Below are 21,255 nucleotides of genomic sequence, written 5' to 3' on the forward strand. Positions count from 1 at the left end.
TTGGAACATTCACAATAATGTATCTTGGTGAACACCAGAAAAGACATCCTGCAAGTTATTATTTAGGAGAGCCCCGTGGGCACAAAGTTGAGCAGGCCACTTGGCCATCACCTGCACGTCCCTCTAACCTGCTTCCCCCAAACTCAGCCCTATTCATGACAGTAACCCTTGCTAAGAGGCCAGGGTTCATCTAAAGAGGTCAACGTACACACACGTGAAGTGTAAATTGGTAACATGCTCTCTGATTAAACCCTGGAATTCTAGCTTTCTTATGGGGAACACATGAGATTTTCTCAGGACATTTGCCCACAAATGTGTGTATAGAAAAATAATTTACCTTCAGCTCCCAGCAGCTATAAACGTCAACAGCCTTAGTTGATCTCTCCTGGCTGGAGGACCATTTTCCCACGTGGGACACTAGCTGAGGGCTCAGACTTACATTCCTTGGTGTCACCTGACCCACAGGGAACTTGCATATCTCCGTCCCAAACTGTGGGACCATGGGCCGATCTACTGCAGGTCTAAACAGCTCTATCCAACTTCTTTTTCCTGCTTGGGTAGCTACAGACCCCGTGAGCACATGCCCTGCCTAGACTAACACCCGGTCTGGAAGTGAAACGCAAGTCTCCTCTTCCTGGAGGCGTCACAAGTGACTTGTTACACGGGAAGGCGTGTTTGTGTGCTGTGCTTGTGTGAAGGGCAGGAGGCTTCTGGGTCTAGCCATGCCAACAGTTCTTTAGAATAGGGGGTACTTAGCATCTCCTTCACCCATCTTTGGCCCCTCTGTAATTGCCATTCTTTGAGTAACAGGAAAAGTTCAACACAACATCCTGGTATACATACATAACTATAAATACAACTTAAAAACAACACATACATAAAATAAATGGGACCAAACACAAGAGTCATTATGTGCACACAAGAGAATATGCAGTTACCTCTGTGGTGTATGGATACACCATGTATACAGACATGTGAACTGCCAAACTAGCAGAAAATAGGGAGAAAAAGATCATCTGATTTACAGAATCACTAGTCATCAAATTCATGTTTTCATGTAAACTATAGCTCAATAAAGCTGTTGAAGAAAAAAAAATGTACAGGAAGACAATAAAACACAGGGAGGAAGAAATGGAGGAAAGACAAATACTCCTAAAAAAAAAAAAGGTAGAAAGAAAGCAATCCAGTCTCCTAGTACTGAGTCATTTGCAGGAAAAATAGGCAGGTATCTAATGCAAATATCTGAGAAGGCCAAAAATCACACCAAAAATTTTGTCCAGATGATTCTGTTCTCAGATACCCAATACTTTGTATTTATTAGAGAGAAAATATGGGAATTTAGTTCTCTTTTAAAATGTACTCTTTATGTCCCTCAGTTTATTTTCTCCCAGACACTTCAGGCATTTATAGAAACAAGTATAAAATCACCATACATACATTGCTTTTTAAAATTGAAAACTGGAAGCACAGTACTTTATTCAATCAACAAATGGTAAAATTTGAGAAATATAAGTCCCTTAGTTCCAAAATATGGTCAGGTAGGAGAGAGGACACAGAAATGTAGGTGGACAAAATTAAACCACTGTCATGGATATCTGTCTACCACTATCACATTTTTGAAAAGCTGTAAGATTTTATTAAACATACACACTGAAATATAATCCTACTAAAGCTTCAGAACTGAATGTGGAAAACATTTCCTCTACTTTCTAATATGTTTGGGATCATTCTGATGAAACTTTCTAACCAATAAAGTAGTACTGACATTCGGTATTACTAAATATCCTTCCCTTCTTCAAACTTCAATGGTACATTTCTTTCAACAGAAGCATTACAGTTATGTTGATTCCCTGCCTAGGAAAAGACACTTTCTCCAAGGATCTTGGCATGTTTTACCCTAAAGAACCTGCCTTGTGCTAATCGTTTGTTTTCAGTAATTCTGAGCAAATGCAGATGTGTGGCATTTTCCTGAACTGTCTCCACCCACTAGAGGTTACTACACCTACCCAAGGTGCTAGAATACCTGGCTTTGACCCACAGAACCTTGACAGCAATCGGCTCCAGCAAAATCTAAAGATCTGTACCTGATCTAAACTCTGTGGCCTGATGGGGCCCGATCCCCCACCGTAATGAAACTGGAACTCACCAACAAGAATCCAAAGCCATGACACCATGACGAGGTGTTTCCCCCACCTCAGCCATATAAACACTGTGTCTAAACCCGCACCCACGGAGGAAACTTAAGGCCAGCTTCCACCCAGGACCAGCTGCAGAAGCCCACCCCCTTCCTGACCCTGGCACTCCGATTCTAATTCCAGCCCCAAGCTCACGTCCCACCAGTGGTCTAAGACGCCATTTCAAAGAAATCAGTACCATCCTGAAGTGGTGCTACAATCTAAATATCCTAATGAAGTACAACAATAACAAAGACGTACAAAATGTAAGACCAAATTTTTTAATATTAGAAGCAACAGATTTAAAGTTACATTTTAATAAATATAACAAATATAACAAAAAAATTAAAACAATTATAAAAACTGTACATTTAACTGAAAGTGTATAGATAGACAATTGATATAGAAAACTGCTATTTTAATCATAACTTTTCCTATTCCCGGATGTGTACATGCATACTTTGACTGGACACCTTCAAGTTTTCAATGTGATGAGTGAGCTTGCTTCTTGCTTGTTAATTTGTCTAACCTAGGCTGGATTGAGGACAGTGCTACTCTCAGGGGGTAATGGATATTTAAACTGTTCCTGTGTTTTGTTTTAATAACACTCAAAGCAGAGAACCCAGTCTCACAGAGGGATGTTGAGGGGAATAGGAGGAGGGATTTTAAAGCAACCTCAGCAAGCCCAGGATACTCATCTTTAACTTTTATCCAAAATGAAGCAAGTGATGCTGTATTTTCAAAATTCATTTTCAATCCTTCATCGGTAGCCAGCTTCAACAAGTTATCCTGTAGGGTTACAGTTAAATTTAAGTTATCTTTTGGTGAAAGAAATGGATTTTGGATCCATGAGTTTCCTACACGTGGATCTTCTTTTGATGGAAAATATAATTCAAAACAATCCAACAAATTTGTAAGATGTTCACTGATAATTTTTCGCAGATGGGCAATGTCAAGGTCATTACCTACTTCATGGATAACTGTTGTTAAATTATGGAACATGTCATAACAATCTGTAGAAACTCTGTTTTTCCAAGCTTCTAACTTTTGTTTTTGTCCTTCAATCTTATCAGCCATTGAAAAACAGGTTGCATTCTTTCCTTGCATGGAAACGTTAAGATCATTAAAAATACTGAAGATATCAGATAAATAAGCAAGTCTGGCTGTCCAGTTCACATCTCTGAAAAGCTGGGACCAAACTGGTTTCTTGCTCTGCAGAAATACTAAGAGTTCATTTCGTATTTCAAACATTCTTGATAGAACTTTTCCCCGAGTTAACCACCGAATCTCAGCATGCAATAACAGCTGCTTATGATCAGCTTCCATATTGTCACATAACAAAGAGAACAGTCTTGAATTTAACGAGTTAGACTTGACATAATTCACAATTTTTACTGTGTCAGTAAGCACACTGTTTAGTTCCGCTGACACCTTTTTCATAGCCAGACTTTCTCGATGAATGAAGCAGTGTGTTATTTTGCATTCTGGGGCAAGCTCCTTAATGTGGGTAACCACTTCGGAATGCATTCCTGTCATGGAGGCTGCGCCATCTGAACACAGTCCTACACAAAACCTAAATTCCAGACCACACTTGTTGACAACATAATTCTTCAGAGCTTCATACACTTCTGAGCTAGTCGTGTTTGTCGGTAAAGAGGCAGAAAAGAAGAATTCTTCCTTTATATCATCATTGTGTTCGAACCGCACATACACTAAAAGAATGATCATGTTAGCAATATCTTTGCATTCATCAAGTTGCAACGAAAAGTACTTTGCCTCTTTAACTTGCTCTATGAGTTGGTCTTCCATGTCGTTAGCCAGCTCCTGAATGCGTCGAGCTATGGTGTCGTTGGAAAGTGGCACCTGAGCCACCTTCTTCGCTGCAGACTCACCCAGCATCTCCAGGCAGACTTCTTTGATGCAGTCTTTCACCAGCGTCTCTGCGATCGTGTATGGCGTTTTAGACTTGGCAACCGGGAGCGCCACTTTGTAAGAAGCCCGAAGAGCACTGATGTTTATATGAGACACATTGAACATCTGCTTTGGCCGGCTTTTTAATTCGCTACTCTTTCTCTCAAAGAATTCTTTTGGTTGTGAACTTATTTCTTTATGTTTTGAATATAAATGCCTCTTAAGTTTTGATGGTTTCATCGCTTCATTAGCCAGTATATCTCCACAAATAATACACTGCGGTTTCAGCACTTCACCATCAATTACGGCTACAAACCCAAACTCGATATACGAGGGATCATACTTCCGAGTAAAACTTGTGTGAACTCTTCTGGTTTTCACCTGCTCTGGGCGACTTCCATCGGTACCATTTCTCTTACTACTGCTGCTATATTCAGAAAAGGTATGTTTTTTCTTGACAAAAAAGTCCAGTGATGCTTGTTTTGCCATCTGCAAATTAGGAATAAAAATAAATAATACAAATTTTACTCTCCTCTTTTTTCTGATAACAAACTACAAATTAAAAACTAGGCTTGATTAAAAACTTAGAATGGTTTTAAAATGAAGTTATAGGGATAAAGGTTTACATTTTTCCGAGTTACAGCAGACAAAGTAGCCATCAAACATCACACGTTGTAACTGTGCTTGACTGGTGTGCAGCTCACAGCACAATGACTGGCCTTGAGAGGTTAGTGACGCCCAAACTGGCCCGCCTTCTATTCAAAAACACGAGTTCATGAATCATATGCCTGGGTGCTACAGCAATGTCAAATTGTTATTAACTCCTGATTAGTGTACTTACCCCTTTGTGGACTAGTAGAAGACCAGTGGGTCTGCAGATCACACTCCAGGTACCACTGGCCCAAATCATGTGTAACCTCCATATTTCAAAACTCTAAACTCAACACACATTAACTCTACTTTATAAAACCTACTGATTTAAAACACATCTCTTTGGCCTTATATCATGCTCTCCATTTAAATCTGAAAACTGAGCTTTTTCTCAACACAAACCCGTATCTCCAACCAGACTGATCATCTTCCCCTAAATACTTCTTCACTTGACCGAGATGCCCTTTCTTAGCTTACCTCCCCACCCAAACTCACATACAATTAAAACAAAGTAACATTAAGTTCGGCTTTTCCCACATTCATCCTCCTGGAGAAACACCCTCACACACCCATCTTAGCTTTCTCACTTCCCCCAGGAAATGCCTCACAACAGAAAGGAGTAAAAGAGATATTGTCATAACCCCAGACAACAAATAAAGCAGCATTCAAGGTTATAACTTCCAACCTGAAAAAGGAGTGTGGGGGGGGTGGGGGGGGCGGTGGGTTAAAAGTAATGGGTTTTCTCTGGAGAAAACAAACCCAAGTTGGCCCAATGGTGCTTTAGTAACTCTACCATGCCAAAACATCCTCACCCATCACGAGCACAGTGACGTGTAACGAAGCTCTTCCCTGCTCTGCTCTGCTCTGCAACAGGTACTCAGACTCTTACCCAATCTCCTACTTTGTCTGATGAAAATGGTGTCTCTGACGGCTTCAGCATTTTGGAAGGCTGACCAGTCAAACTTCTCTGGATCTCATCATGTTTCCTTTTCATTGTCGTGGTCTCATAGCAGAGACTGCACGTTATTCTGTAAGGACAGCCCTCAGTGTCACGTTGAGGGGGCACTCCACAGATCGCATGGACATTCCCATCACACGATACACAATTATGAGCACCTGAGCATTCTTTCTCACAAACTACACAGGATACAAATTTTACTCTGTTTTCGGCAGGGTTCTTCATGGCCCCGGCAGGAGTAGAAAGATGCTCTTCAATATCACTGCTATCCGTGCCAGTCTCAATGTTCTCTTCATATGGTGCTCCTGGCATACTTTCTAATTCTCTGTCAGCCTGTTCTAATTTGTTTTCTGGATTCAGGCTAGCAATAAGTTCTTCAGTTAACTGAGAATGACACAGGCCTAGTCTAGCTTCAGAGCTAAATGTGCCTTCAAATGGAGTCTGCTGCATGCCTCGGTGATAGGGTTGATTTTGGGTCATCTGAATGAACCATAAAAATTCAGCCCAGTGTGACGAATGGTTGGTTTGCATCCAGGAGATAATCCTATCTTGGATATCCTCATTAGTCTGATTCACAGAACTTTGGCTTTGACAGGGCGGAGGCTTCCCATGGACAATTTTCAATTCTGGCCAAATATTACTAAGTTCACTGACAATCTGGCTTGAAAATTCCCTCCCATTGTCTGATTGTAGGACACTGGGTGCGCCAATAATTGTAAAAATATCTAAAAGGGCATGTGCAACTTCCTTAGGCTTTTTAGATTTTAGTGACCGCAAAAAACTCAACTTTGTACGAAGGTCTTGATAATGCATAATAAATTTATACTCCCCATCAGGATTCAATTGCATGTCTATAAGATCCACCTGGCATCTTGAATTCACTTCCTTCATTGGCTTTGATGTTAGAACTTTCTTGAGTTTTGAATTTTTCTGTTGGCATGATCTGCAGAGTGTCAAGTATAGCATTATAACTTCCTTTGTGATGTTCTTGTATTTGGCTTGTAACTCTTTCTCCATGCGGGTACGCCCACCATGTCCAATGCTGAGATGGGTATCATGCAGAATGTCAAATAACTCCTCGCTGTGTAAGTAATACCGCACTTTATCTGTTTCCCCATTTATAGCCTCAATCAGCCTCTCATTTCCTTGTACGAGGATCACGTCAAATCTAGCTAAGCGACGGGAGTCAACAGATTCCTTTCTTGCCTTCGCTTTAGCCTCTTTCACTTCCCTTATTAACTGACAGTACTTTGCTTTAGAAAATATCTTGGTATTATTACTTTTGTTTTCCAGTAACACTGCTAAGCTTCTGAAGAACTTCTCTCTCATGTTTTCTGGTTCAATTTCTGGCTCATTAGCGTCTAAACTACTGGGGTTACCATCACCCACGCTTTGAGACATCATGGAAAGCCACAAAAATGACCCTAAAATATAAAGAAACAACGATTAATTTGAAATACATATATTGCCCAAGTAGCCACTAGAGTTTGGGGTAGAAGTAGAGGCTATGAGCACACAAGTTGGGGGGAGTACAGTTTTGGTTAGGGAGCTCAGCCTTGGAGGAATAGAAGGTAAATGAAGAACCCCAGTCAGGAACAAAAAATTCTGATATAGTAAAGAGTAGAAAACCAGGATGTGACTTTCCAGAGCAGTATCTGGGATTAGCCTTAAAGTAAAGCATTGTTTTATATAAAACAAGAAGTAAATTGATGTTATTAATTAACTACAAAAGATAAATTTTTTTGGCTAGAAAAGCCTCAGCAATACAGTAATAAATTTTTAAAAAGATTTATTTATTCATCTGAAAGAGAGAGAGAGAGCAGGGGGAAGGTCAGAGGGAGAAGCAGACTCCCAGCCGAGCAGGGAGCCTGATGCGGGACTCGATCCCAGGACTCCAGGATCGTGACCTGAGCCAAAGGCAGTCGCTTCACCGACCAGGAGCCCCTCATTTTCTTTAACAGAATTTCTAAGTAGAATTTCCAAGTGTTAAACATCATACTGACAAAAATTGGGTCAGAGGTTATAGAAATGGCACCTATGGCTACACTGACAAACGCTTACCACAGATGCACCTCTGATTTATCCGCAGGTACTTAATTCCATTGCAAAATATCCATGGGAAACCATGGACCTATTGACTGTATTCAACTCTTTCTTACATTATTACGTGGCTGCTTGATTCAACTCCTTTAACAGCATCACACGAAACTGGCTGAGTTTTCCTTCAGCTATGTTCAGTAGGCTGCAACGGAATGAGGTTTGATAACTTCTCAGCGACCAGACCCTTCCCGCTCTCAAATCTCATCCTCGTTCCAGACTAGATTATCCTCACCATTATCCTGCAGTGGGTATGGCTCCAGAGAGTCACATTCCATTCTGTCTTCCACGGGCTGGAGCTGGGCACCTAAGGGCTCCTTTGCGGCCTCCGCAGGAGTCATTTCCTCCATAGGAATTTCCGGCACATCTGTGCCCTGTGGGACCTGAGGACAAACAGGTACATCTGGAAATTAATGTACATGATCACTGCACAAACCTCAGAACAGTCTTCTACTGAAACAGTACGTAAGAAGATAAAGTCTTCACTGACTTCTTAAGAGTCCAACATGGAAGAAGAAATAAAAAATGCTGGGACTAATAAAGCCAGAGCCATGCAGCATAAACTGTCTCCACTGGACAGATACTCATCCCTGTGGTTTCTGTTTGGGGGAATAACAACAGGAACACATGAAAGGAATCCTCCCTAAACTGCGATAATTAAAAGAAAATTGTAAATAGATTTCAATGTGAGCAATTAAAAATAAATATCTGGGGTGAGGTTATGCAAATTATCTAAGAGTTACTCATGAGCTTTTCAACACAGAAAGGAATCTGACAGTTGTTTTAGAATAAATGTGGAAAACATCACCCCAGTGTTACGGACGGGGAAAGAAGCCAATCATTTTGGATGACTGTGCTGGATAAAAAAGAAAACACTATCTTCTTACACTAATCATCTCATATATGGTTTATAATTAAATTTCCCTGTCCCCAAAATATATTTTATGTTTTTTTAACTTTGTGAAACAGTACTTATACATTGTTTTTGATTATGTCTTTTGATTCTTTTAATCTAAAAGTTTCCTGCCTTTTTATGACATTCAGTTTTTGAAAACTCAGAGCAAGTTACAGAATATCCCACATTAGGGATTTGTCTTACTCCTTCTTCACAGATGGACTCTGGGGAGTAATTTCTGGAAGAATACCGCGTAAGTGCAGTGTCCTTACTGTGGTGCGTCACAGGGCACACACTACCAAGTTATTTCGTTACTGATAATGCCAAACTTGATCGCGTAGTTCAGGTAGTGACCTACCAGCTCTACCCCATCCACTTTTCCCACGGCAATTAGTAAGTCAGCTGTGGGGTAATAGTATGGAACTACATAAATAGCCTATTCCCCAATGGTTTTAGCATTCACTGCTGATTCTGATCAATTTTTATACTGGGGGTTGCAAAATGGTGACTGCTTGCCTTTATAATTCCTTCTACATTGACTAGCTAGCAATTTTCTGTAAAGAGCTCTCAGTCTCTCATTCGTGTGCACCGCATGGGGAGGACAGAGGGAGAGAGAATCTTAAGCAGGCTCTACACTCAGCACAGAGCCTGAGGTGGGCTCCACCTCACAACCCTGAGACCATGACCGGAGCCAAAATCAAGAGTCAGACACTTAACCAACAGAGCCACCCAGGCACCTCCTCTGTCTCTCATCTTGAATATCACTACAGACTTATTCTGTAATCCACTCCACCCTTACTCACCTCGATCTTAAACTGTCTCCCATTTAGCCCCAGCGCCCCTTTCATCAGGTTCCTGCATCCTTGGAACATGACCCCACTAGTGTTTTTTAGCACATCTGTGCTTTCCAGAACAATAGGACCACACTGTATTTTCCCTGTCCCAGATCTAGTTTCAACTGTTTCCCCCAAGAAGGCTTGATTCATTTTAGAGCAACAGTGTTGGGAATAAAGACTGAGTAGTAGGTAGGCTCACTGTTAATGGTGCATCATCCCCTCCAGGTCCTTTTATGGACAGAGCTGGTAAATATATTTCTAGATTATCATGAATTCCATTCCATTTCAGTGCCATACCTCACCTTTCCATATTCCATTTTAACATATCTTTCTCCCACAGTGAAACAAATGAAACCCAGTTCAATACAATGTTATGTACACATTTGCTCTAACCTACAATAAACACTCAAGTTTCAGAATTACAGTGCTGTGTGTTACAGAACACTCCCAACAACATACCTATAAAATCAATTATCTCTGTGGCTTTCTATGCCCACAGACAGTGCCCCACTAAGAGTACACAGAACACTGTGTTCAAGTCACCTCAATTATTGTTTTGCTGTTATTGTTACTTTCATGTACAGTTGAGGTCACCTGTTTCTGTGTTTAATCATTTTGAATTTAACATTGCTTTTTAAATACTTAAAACATTTACATGATATTAAAAAAATCAAAATATACACTCAGAGAAGTCCTGCTCATATTCTACTCCACCCCTACTCCCATAAGAAACCATTTTTGGGGGCGCCTGGGTGGCTCGGTCAGTTAAGCGTCTGCCTTCAGCTCAGGTCATGGTCCCGGGGTCCTGGGATTGAGTCCCGCGTCGGGCTCCCTGCTCAGCGGGGAGTCTGCTTCTCCCTCTGCCTCTGTTCCTCCCCCCAGCTCATGCTCTCTCTCTCTCAAATAAATAAAGTCTTTAAAAAAAAAAATAAAACAGAGCAAGGATGAAAGTTACTTAAAAAAAAAAATCAAGTTGTCATCTCCCTAACAACAGAAATTCTGATTTCTCTTTATTTCATATACCTTACAGTGAAAAGAACACAAACAAGAGGCTCGGACTCCCCGGCTGGAGGCTCTCGGAGTAGGCTCCGTACAGCGGAGGAGACCTGGCCACTTCGCATCCCTGCCAAGCCTGCTTTCTTGCTGAACAGCCTCGTGGAAGCCACACTGCAGCCAAACCAAACATTTCAACAGTCTGCCAAGTAAATATTCTTGAGGACAAAACAAAGAAAAAAATCTATCAATACAGAAGAACCTGGTATGGAAACCTAATCAATCCATGCTCTGCCATATACACCTGGCATCAATTACCCATGCTCTGAATCTAACTTGCAAAATCCAAGTAAAAATTTAGCTTACCCTTTGGTGGGCATTTACAAACTTGGTTAATTCTGAAAATTTCCCTCACTAGGTCTTGGCTTGACAAAAATAATTCCTCATTCATATGACATATGAATCTAAAAATGTGCATACAAATACCCTAGCCTATCATGCAGGAGACATCACAATGGGATAAATATCTTTAATACAATTTTTTAAGATTTATTCTGGAGAAAGAGAGAAAGAAAGCGTGTGATCAGGAGGGAGGGGCAGAGGGAGAGAGAGAATCTCAAGCAGACTCCACACTCAGCGCGGAGCCCACATGGGGCTCGATCTCACCACCCGGAGATCAAGAGTCAGCCCTCAACCAACTGAGCCACCCAGGTACTCCGTAATTAATACAATTTTTAATTGGAATATTACATGCTTAGAAAAAAGCTCACAGCTCATAAGCATAGAGCTCAATGATTTATCACAGTGAACCACCCAGAACATGATCAGCATCTCAGAAGGCTACTTGTGCCCTACTCTCTTCCCCAAAATTAACTACTACTCTGACACAGATCACCACAGAGTCATGTTGCTTTTTGAACTTTATATAAGGAAAATCATACAACATGTATTTATTTTTGCCTGGCTTCTTTGCTCAACATTATGTTTGTGAAATTCATCCACACTGTTGAATGTAGTTGTTCACTTATTTTCATTGTTGTACAGTATCCAACAGTACAAATACACTGTAATTATGTTCTTGTTTCGAGTTTCTGGCAATTATAATAATAATAATGCTGCTCTCTCTGAAAGTGTTTCTTGTAGATACACACCTGGAAGTAGGTTTGCTGGATCACAGAGTTTGGTTATACATGGAGATAGTTCCAAAGTGGCCAAAACAACTTATTCCTACCAGGATATAAGCATTCTAGTGGCTCAACATCCTTACCAAAATTTGGTCATGTCAGCACTTTTAATCCACACTGGTTGGAATAAAACGGTACCACATATTGTTTTAATTTGCATTTTTCTGATTAGTAAGATTGAGTCACTGTTTTACAGTTTTATTGGCTAATTACCCTTTTTTTGTACAGTGCATGTTCAAATCTTTTGTTGATTTCTTTATTGGGGTAAGTGTCCTTTTGCTTATTGGTCTGTAGTGTATTATACATTCAGATGATATTTTTGTATGTAGTTTGGACCTGGCATAGGGAAAATATAAGTCTGGAAAATATGGTTTGGACGTGATACTTTCATTGACATCTGAGCTTGTGCTGAGATTTTCAATGCTAAGGTGTGACAAGCTAAGCAATGGAAAATTACTACAGCAAATTAAACAAGCCACGCGTATTTAAAAAAAAACTTTTTATCCATGTTACTATAGAAGGTGGCATAAAATGAGCATAAAAGTCCATTATAATGCACATATAAGTTCTTAATACTGCCCTAGAAATATTCATTGATCAATCTAGATGATAAAATTCCTAGTGAAGTTGTGACACAACCCCAATTACCATAAAATACTGTTGATCTGCATGTCCTGATTTATTTTAGCTAATTGGCTAACTCCCCATATGTATACACTGAAAAGAAATGCTAGCTTAAGCCATGAAAAAAACTGAAATCTTGCCATTTGCAACAATGTGGATGGAACTAGAGGGTATTATGCTAAACGAAATAAGTCAATCAGAGAAGGACAATTATCATATGATCTGATATGTGGAATTTAAGAAACAAGGCAGAGGATCATAGGGAAAGGGAGGGAAAAATGAAACAAGATGAAACCAGAGAGGGAGACAAACCATAAGAGACTCTTAATCTCAGGAAACAAACTGAGGGTTGCTGGAGTGGTGGGGGGTGGGAGGGATGGGGTGGCTGGGTGATGGACCTTGGGGAGGGTATGTGCTATGGTGAGTGCTGTGAATTGTGCAAGACTGATGAATCACAGATCTGTACCCCCGAAACAAATAATACATTGTATGTTAAAAAAAAAAAGATAGGAGGAAGGGAAAAATGAAGGGGGGAAATCGGAGGGGGGGACAAACCATGAGAGACTATGGACTCTGAGAAACAAACTGAGGGTTCTAGAGGGGAGGGGGGTGGGGGGATGGGTTAGCCCGGTGATGGGTATTAAGGAGGGCACGTTCTGCGTGGAGCACTGGGTGTTATACGAAAACAATGAATCATGGAACACTACGTCGAAAACTAATGATGTAATGTATGGTGACTAACATAATAAAATAAAATTAAAAAAAAAATGGGGTGCCTGGGTGGCTCAGTCGTTAAGCGTCTGCCTTCGGCTCAGGTCATGGTCCTGGGGTCCTGGGATCGAGCCCCACATCGGGATCCCTGCTCAACAAGAAGCCTGCTTCTCCGTCTCCCACTCCCCCTGCTTGTGCTTCATCTCTCGCTGTGTCTCTCTCTGTCAAATAAATAAATGAAATCTTAAAAAAAAAAATGCTAGCTTAAATAATCAAAGAGTTATCCTATAATTGACAATAAAACTTAGAATTAAGTGGGGTTTTTTTGTTAATTTTTGTTGGATTAGTAAAGCATATATAAATATATAACATTATATTCACTTCACTAGCTATTACTGGCATCTCATCATTTCCTATGCTAAATGCCGTTTTTTTTTAAATAAAAATGAAAGAAAAACAGAGTCCATACCAACATTCAGATGTCAGCTAGTGAAATGTTATGTTTTAAAACGTACAGATTACAAATAATTTTATATTCATCAGCAATATCCATGGATAGTAACAATTTTGTTTGTAGTATTGTCAACCTACTCCCCAAAATTTATCAACTGAAAAAAGAAGTTTCTGAAATGGCTCCAGATGCCACATTTACGTTCAAAACAGGAAGTGGGAAAATACAGAACTAAACACATCTGTCCCATTTTATAAGAAAGTAAAAGCTTTCCCAGACACTCCCAGAAAACATGCCTATCTCTCCCTGGCCAGAGGTATGCTGCACAGCCAACTCAAGTACAAGGAAAGCTGGAAGGAATCATCCTGTTTTAAGGAAGGAAAAGGGGAGAACAGACACAGGTTTTCCCGCTGTCCAAGAGTAGAGCGTTCTAGGTGCCTGGGTGGTTCAGTTGGTTAAGCGACCGCTTTCAGCTCGGGTCATGATCCTGCAGTCCTGAGATCGAGTCCCGCATCGGGCTCCCTGCTCAGCAGGGAGTCTTGCTTCTCCCTCTGACCCTCCCCCCTCTCATGCGCGTGCTCTCTCTCTCTCTCATTCTCTCTCTCAAATAAATAAAATCTTAAAAAAGAAAAAAAAAGAGTAGAGCATTCCTATGAAAACTACTGTAAGCGAAATGGCATACAGCAAACAGTCTCCCCCATTTTCTGTAAGTTCGCGTGGGGCCACTTCGCGTGGGGCCACTTCGCCTGTAAAAGGACTGCATTCGTTCCTGGGTTTGCTCACCAGAAGAAATCCAGGGAGGATTTTCATTTCTATGCAAAGGAGCCATTCCTGTACTAATGCAGGTGTTTTGTAAGAGCAAGTGAGTACAGTGAAGTGGGTTAGAAACTTTCTGAAGCAGGGACACCTGTGTCCAGGTGGCAGCTGAAAATGTCTGCAACGGGGCCATTTTCCCTTTTCCAGAAATCACACAGAAACAAGAAAAATGAGAAACACGTACGCAAACATAATATTCTCTAAGACAAGGGAAATTCCTATAATCCTGAATTGTATGAAAAACTATCAAATGTGAACATTACCCAGAACTGACCAAACACCAAGTCCTACCAATGGCTACATTCTCCACAAAGCTAAAAGAGGGAAATTCTAAAGTAACAGGCACATCTTACGGGAAAAACCAATATTGTTTTTTTGAAACAAAGGGAGAAGATGTACTGGCTAGAGGTAAGAGACTGCTTATATAGACATCTATGTCAGAATATGTGAACTCATGAAAAAACATGCTTTCTGCAAAACTGCACAAAAAAATAACAAGGTTTATGGAGAAAATAAAGTTATGGGGGGGGCGCCTGGGTGGCTCAGTGGCTAAGTGTCTGCCTTCAGTTCAGGTCATGGTCCCAGGGTCCTGGGATCGAGCCCTGCATCGGGCTCCCTGCTCTGCGGGGAGCCTGCTTCTCCCTCTCCCACTCCCCCTGCTTGTGTTCCTGCTCTTGCTGTCTCTGTCAAATAAATAAATAAAATCTTAAAAAAAAAAAAAAGTTACAGGATAGACTACCGAACATCTACACTTTGTCACTAGAGCGCTAATAAAACTATGGCAATTCTACTAAAAATAAAAGCATAGGTATTATAAAGAATGATCACACTTCATACAGGACTTGACTCGACAAAGGTGAAACTACTGTGTTAGGAGGAGGTACGAGGAAAGGATGGAGCAAGGGGCAGAGATGCGGCCTTCAGACGTCCAGGTGGAGAAGCATTTGCACATTTTCCAAGAAATGCGGTGATTTTAGAAGAAATATAGTAATGGTTCTGGCTCATCATCTTTTTACTTCTTCGGCACTGACTTATAAAAAGATACCCAGTTTTTGCTGCTTAAACATTTCCCTTCGTTCCTAAAGCAGCAGCTTCTATGGTTCCGAATAGGACCTTACACGGAAGCGCAATCCCGATGCGTTCTGCGTTACCTTTGGCTCACTGCCACGCCTTCTCCAACGCACCTAAAGTAGAAAGTGACGGAGAAGTGAACAGCTCCTTCGGGGCAGCTTCTTCCACACCTTCCACCTGTGCCTGAGCAACTAACTGTTGCAGCTCTTATGTGTAGAGATTTTCTGCACAGGATTGCAGCAGCTCCCCACTTCCCAGATTCAGCCTCCTCTGCCAGAGCAACTCAGCTTTGCTTTGCTTTGGGAGCACTCTTGAGAAGGTTCAAGGTCTTTGGAATCATGAATTAAATCAATGAGAATTTTATGCTATACTCCAAGCAAGCAGGCTTCCGTGACATCATTCCAAACCTCTTCAATAGTATCAATGGCAAGTTTAATGTTGAACTGATTCCAGAATGCAAAAATTTTGTGTGCATTTCACCCCCTGTAGGTGCAATAAACATCTTGAACGTCCACCTTAAGTAATAAGCGTTAAAGGCTGAGATCCCTGATCAAGGGGCTGGACTAAAGAAGTTGTATTAGGAGGGGAAAAGAGAACTTTAATATTTGAAGAAAGCTCAGCAACTAGTGGAGAATGGCTTGGATTGCTTATAATTTTTAAGAATTAAAAGAACTTTGAAAGACAGTTTTTTCCCTTTTACAGTTACTTTCTTAAATCATCTACAAAAACATCACCTAAAAGATCAATAAATATCTGCCCTGTTATGCAGCCTCTCTTGCTTGAACTATAGTAGGCTAGTCCTTGCAACTCCTTTCAAAGCTTGTGGGTAGGGCGGCTGGGTGGCTCAGTTGGTTAAGCGACTGCTTCGGCTCAGGTCATGATCCTGGAGTCCCTGGATCGAGTCCTGCATTGGGCTCCCTGCTCAACAGGGAGCCTGCTTCTCCCTCTGACCCTCCCCTCTCTCGTGTGCTCTCTCTCTCTCAAATAAATAAAATCTTTAAAAAAAAAAAAAAAAGCTTGTGGGTAGGCAATGTGATGAATCACAAGAGGCTTTAGCTGTACATCCGCACTGGCATTTGCACCCAGCATCACACCAGATGGGTCTTCTGCAGCCTTCAGCCCTCGAGTGTGTGCTTCTTCCTTCGAGATACGGGCTCTTGAGGGAATCTGCTTCCAACAGAGACTGGTTTCATCAGAATTAAAAATCTGATCCCACATACAGCCTTCATCAGTCAAATTTCTTAACACTGGGGGAACTGTCTACACTTCTCTCATCTGCACTCACAGCTTCACGAGAGTGAAGTGAACATTGCGGAAGGCATGGCGGTTCTTGAAGTCACGGAACAGACACTACCCCTAAATAAAGGCACATCTGCAGGATCTCCAGCTTTTTTCTTAAGGTCTTCATGTCCTGCTAAGACCTTCTCTTTATTCTGAGAAAGGCTGCCTCTGATTGCTTCTGGGTTTCGTATTCAATCCACACACTTGACAGATGTGCCATTTCTTCCATTTCCTCACGCCTTGTTCTAACAAACTTTGTAGCACTGATTCCAGCAAGGTAACTTTCTTTCATTTTCCCAGCAGTCTCTGACTCCTTTATGCCAGGTGCACAATTAGTGTCATAGGTTCTTCCATTTTTTTCGAAGCATTTTCTAATTTCGAGCTTTTCTTCAATTGTTAAAGCTTTTCTTCTTTTATGCTTACTAGCAGAAATTTTATCACCAGCACGTTCCTGTGGCACTTGTAAACCCCTGTGCTTGCTCATTTTCTGGAATACAAAAAAGTTTAACAAAAAATGCACAAAGATGGGAGGGAACCATACAGATAAGCATTTCCAAAACAGAGAGTGTGGCCAAGAGAGCCCAGAGGAAGAGTGTGGAGGTGAATAGGCACTTGGCACAGTACTGTATGTCTTCACAACGTGCCGCCTTCCACTGTTTGCATTCAGCTGCTCTTACCTGATCGCTTCTTGGCCTTTTGGCTAAGATCAAGTGCAGCTGCTCTTACCTGGTGGCCCAAAACATGTACGTGCTGGTAAAATTCATGTATGAGTCAGCACAATTGCAGCATTATATGGACTCATGTGCCTATTTATCAGTCTCATAGGAAACACATGCATTTCAGAAAAAGGTGTTTTAACAGATCAGACTGTATACATATAATGTTCCTATTTAAAGGGTTCAGATAAATGTATGGATAGTATCATTATAGAAATGTAAGAGTGTTTGGCAATATCCATCACAGTCGAAAATTACTGTCCTAGAAGGCAAGCATACTCCCTTAAAAATAATCTCTAGTGCGATGGTGAAAGACCAAATACTGAGCTCAACACACTTCCCATACCAACAACTCCAAGTAATGGAAAGTATCTAGAAAATGATGCAATGAATCTCTTTGTTGTACTGATGAAGACATTAAAGCTGAGGGAAGGTGTGATATGTCCAAGGTTACACAGCTCGTTGGTGACAGAGCCTATTATGGAATCCAAACCTCATCACTCACCGTTTCCGGTATTTCTATTACATTTGGCTACTTCTCTATTTGTCTCTCCTAGATGGTATTCCTTATATTCTCACACCAATTTGTTTTCATACATGGTTACCGTAGTGGGTACCATAAGAAGAGACAGCTACTTTAATTTCACAGTCACTAAATAAGATATATTTCTTACTGGTAAGCAACAGATCAAGGTTTCCCACGTGGTTAAATCATCTACTTATTTGGGTCAGCTATCACTCACATCAACAGTCATCCCACAAGCATGAACGTGTTCCAACAATAACGCGGCTACCCGCGGGAAGTTGATGATGGCACGTACTCCACCTTGGACCCACGCACTCAAATTCTCCAGGGAAGCTGGCACCTGCCATCTCTCACCTGCTGTCGAGGCTCATCCAGCTCCCTCTCCAGATCCTCCAGCACAGTCACCGCCTGCTCCCCGCTCTCCGGGTGCTGCTCCCGCACCCAGGCCTGCAGCTCCTCGGGCAGGATGGTCAGGAACTGCTCCAGCACCAGCAGCTCCACGATCTGCTCCTTGCTGTGCGTCTCGGGCCGCAGCCACTGACGGCACAGCTCCCGGAGCCGGCTCAGCGCCTCGCGGGGCCCAGGAGTTTCCTGGTAGCAGAACTGCCGGAAGCGCTGGCGACAGAGCTCCCGGGTGGGAGCCACATTCTTCTGTAGGCAGGGCTCCTGATCCCAAACGTGGTCTTCTTCTTTAACCTTCACCCTGATAATCTCCGCCTGTTCCCCCGCAGCCTGGCCAGCCGGGGCCGGGAGGACGCCGGAGGCCGCGGCCATCCTGAGCTCCGACAGCTCCGACCCGGGTCCGGGCAGGTGCGCGGTCGGCCTCGTGCGCCGCCCCCCACGCTGGGCGGGAAGTTCTCGTGAACACAGGGCGGCGGCCGCGGCGCAGCACTCGCGCCCGAGACAACACAGGGCACTACTGGAGCGAGTCCCTGGGACGGGAAGCCAGGCTCCGCGCGCACCGCAACGGCGAGCACAGGACCGCGCGCCGCGCAGCACGGGCCCCGCCACGCCGAAACCCGACGTGACCGAGGCCGCTTCGGGCCTCCTGACGCCCGGGCCCCGGAGCCGGGCGGCCACGGCGCGGGCAAGGTCACTCCGGAGCCGAGCCCGGCGGCCAGCACAGCGGCCGCTCGCACACCCGCTGCCCTCAGCCGCAGCTCCCGCCTCCGAGGAGCGCAGGCCGGCCGCGCGACGCCCCAGCCGCGGGCCCAGGGCCACCCTCCCGGCCGGCCGGGCTCCCCGACGCGCCCGCCGCCGCCCGCGCGCGCGCACTTCCGGTCCGCTCTAGGACGCCGCGCGGTGCGAGCTCTCGGTGGTCGTGGCCGCGGGCGGCTGCGCCGCGGGCCTAGGGCCACCCTCCCGGCCGGCGGGGTCTCCGACGCGACGGCCGCCGCCCGCACGTCCCCGCCGGCCGGGCGCGCACTTCCGGTCCGCTCTAGGACGCCGCGCGGTGCGAGCTCTCGGTGGTCGTGGCCGCGGGCGGCTGCGCCGCGGGCCTAGGGCCACCCTCCCGGCCGGCGGGGTCTCCGACGCGACGGCCGCCGCCCGCACGTCCCCGCCGGCCGCGCGCGCACTTCCGGTCCGCTCTAGGACGCCGCGCGGTGCGAGCTCTCGGTGGTCGTGGCCGCGGGCGGCTGCGCCGCGGGCCTAGGGCCACCCTCCCGGCCGGCGGGGTCTCCGACGCGACGGCCGCCGCCCGCACGTCCCCGCCGGCCGCGCGCGCACTTCCGGTCCGCTCTAGGACGCCGCGCGGTGCGAGCTCTCGGTGGTCGTGGCCGCGGGCGGCTGCGCCCCGGAGCGAGCGCTGAGGAAAGCGGGCGCCGCCGCCGTCCGCGGGGCGTTCCACCGGCTCCAGGCGGCTCCGGGTTTTCTTGGCAGCGGACGCGGGTGCGAGGGCACCCCTGCGGCGCACGCCACGGCCGCGAATTTGCGGGCTGCAGCCCGCCTCCCTCCCCGGTCGCCGCAAGCCAGGCTTGAGAAGGCACTGGAACACCCAGCGTCATCTCTCCGTTCTACGGGTGCGGAAGCCGCGCGACCCACAGACACGGCGCTTCCCCGGCGGCGGCGGCTCCGCCCTGAGCCGACGCCCGAGCCACCGTGCGCGTTCCCAGAGCGCGGGACGTCCCGCCCGCCGCGTGCTCCCTCGGGCCGCGCGCTCCGCGGCCACGGCGTCGGCAGGTGCGCGCAACGGCGCGGCTGGAGGAAGGCCGGGCGAGCGCGCGGCGCCAGGTCCGGGAGCAGCCGCAGCACCGCCCGCCCCGCGGTGCCCGCCCCGGTGGCGCTGCCTCCTCCGCGCCCAGCCGGCCGGGCCCGCAGCCGCGGCGCGTGATACACCGCGAGGGGAGCTCGTTGGACGGCTGCATGGCTCCCTCTCCCGGCTCTCGCTTCCCTTCTACTTCGGTCCCTATTGATGATTCACATTTTGGCATTTCCGATTCAAGAGGCTTTGAAGAATCAGGACATTGCTTTTGGAAATCTCTAAACTAAAAATTGTCACCCTTGGGTTCTGTAAATGGTCTTGGGTGAGTCGCTAAATCCGGCGAAATGGTATATAAATTTTTTGCTGTGTGCCCTCGTCAGTGGATCTTCAGAGGAGCCTCCCAGGTCCCTCCCGCTGTGAACGCGCGGCGTTTGTCTTCGGTGGTTTTCCCCGCGCCGACGGCTCCCCTCTGCAGTCACGGGTCCATCTTCTGTCCCTTTGGTCTTCTGAGGGCTCTGATCGCGGCCACGCTGCGCACAGGACGCGGCCAACATGGACTAAACAGGACTTCTAAGTCCTCTCTGGAAGGCTGTTCATTTCTTGGTAGATTGTCACTTTTAGTATCAAAAGTGATAGCACCTGTAAACAAAAGAAAAACTGTATCGCAAAGGTGAACATGGCAAAAAAATGAAAAACTCCTTTATCCCCGAATTCCATTTCTCAGAAAAATTCAGACCGAGTTCCGTGTATATTCCTCAAATCTGTTTAAAAATGAATATATAAACTCACAAATTAAGACTTATAAAAATTACATCATGCTATATTACAATTGAGAAATTGATGGGTTTTGTTTGTTTTAAAGTAAATCCTCTCCCAAAACTGCCAAGCCAACATGTCGGTACCTACCTCTATTCCAGTCTTTTTAGTAGCAGCTATTATTTCCGTTAAGTGGATGGGCACATTGTCAAATTTGATACTGCAAACTGTTACAATGAACATTCTTAAACAAGTATTTTTATTTTTAATTTTTTGTACTTAAGGAAAAAATTGTTGAGGGAGATTATTTTGAAAGATATTGCCAAACAGCCTCTCGGAGAAGTATTTATCATGACCCCTCACTTGCACACGCTCTTTGCAAGACCCTGGAAGGGGTAGCC

General features: G+C 44.6%; 1 protein-coding gene across 6 annotated transcripts; it reads right to left on the reverse strand.

Annotated features, from left to right (window-relative positions):
* Positions 1-1,530: 1,530 nt before the first annotated feature.
* Positions 1,531-18,706, reverse strand: ZBED9 (zinc finger BED-type containing 9). Of its 6 annotated transcripts, none has more exons than XM_027602140.2 (4): positions 18,250-18,706; positions 8,027-8,174; positions 5,626-7,118; positions 1,531-4,574 (listed from the first exon to the last, which is right to left on the reverse strand). In XM_027602140.2, exons 1-4 carry the CDS (start codon positions 18,667-18,669, stop codon positions 2,658-2,660), a joined length of 3,978 nt encoding a protein of 1,325 aa, XP_027457941.1. In that variant the 5' UTR covers positions 18,670-18,706; the 3' UTR covers positions 1,531-2,657. The 6 variants fall into 6 exon arrangements, with proteins under 6 accessions (XP_027457941.1, XP_035584423.1, XP_035584425.1 ...); XM_035728534.1 differs by lacking the exon at positions 1,531-4,574 and adding an exon at positions 7,854-7,936 and having other exon boundaries at positions 6,984-7,118; XM_035728530.1 differs by lacking the exons at positions 8,027-8,174; positions 18,250-18,706 and adding an exon at positions 7,854-7,937.
* Between the last annotated feature and the right edge of the window lie 2,549 nt (positions 18,707-21,255).

The sequence above is a fragment of the Zalophus californianus genome, chromosome 7 (assembly GCF_009762305.2).
Source record: "Zalophus californianus isolate mZalCal1 chromosome 7, mZalCal1.pri.v2, whole genome shotgun sequence".
Taxonomy (NCBI): domain Eukaryota; kingdom Metazoa; phylum Chordata; class Mammalia; order Carnivora; family Otariidae; genus Zalophus; species Zalophus californianus.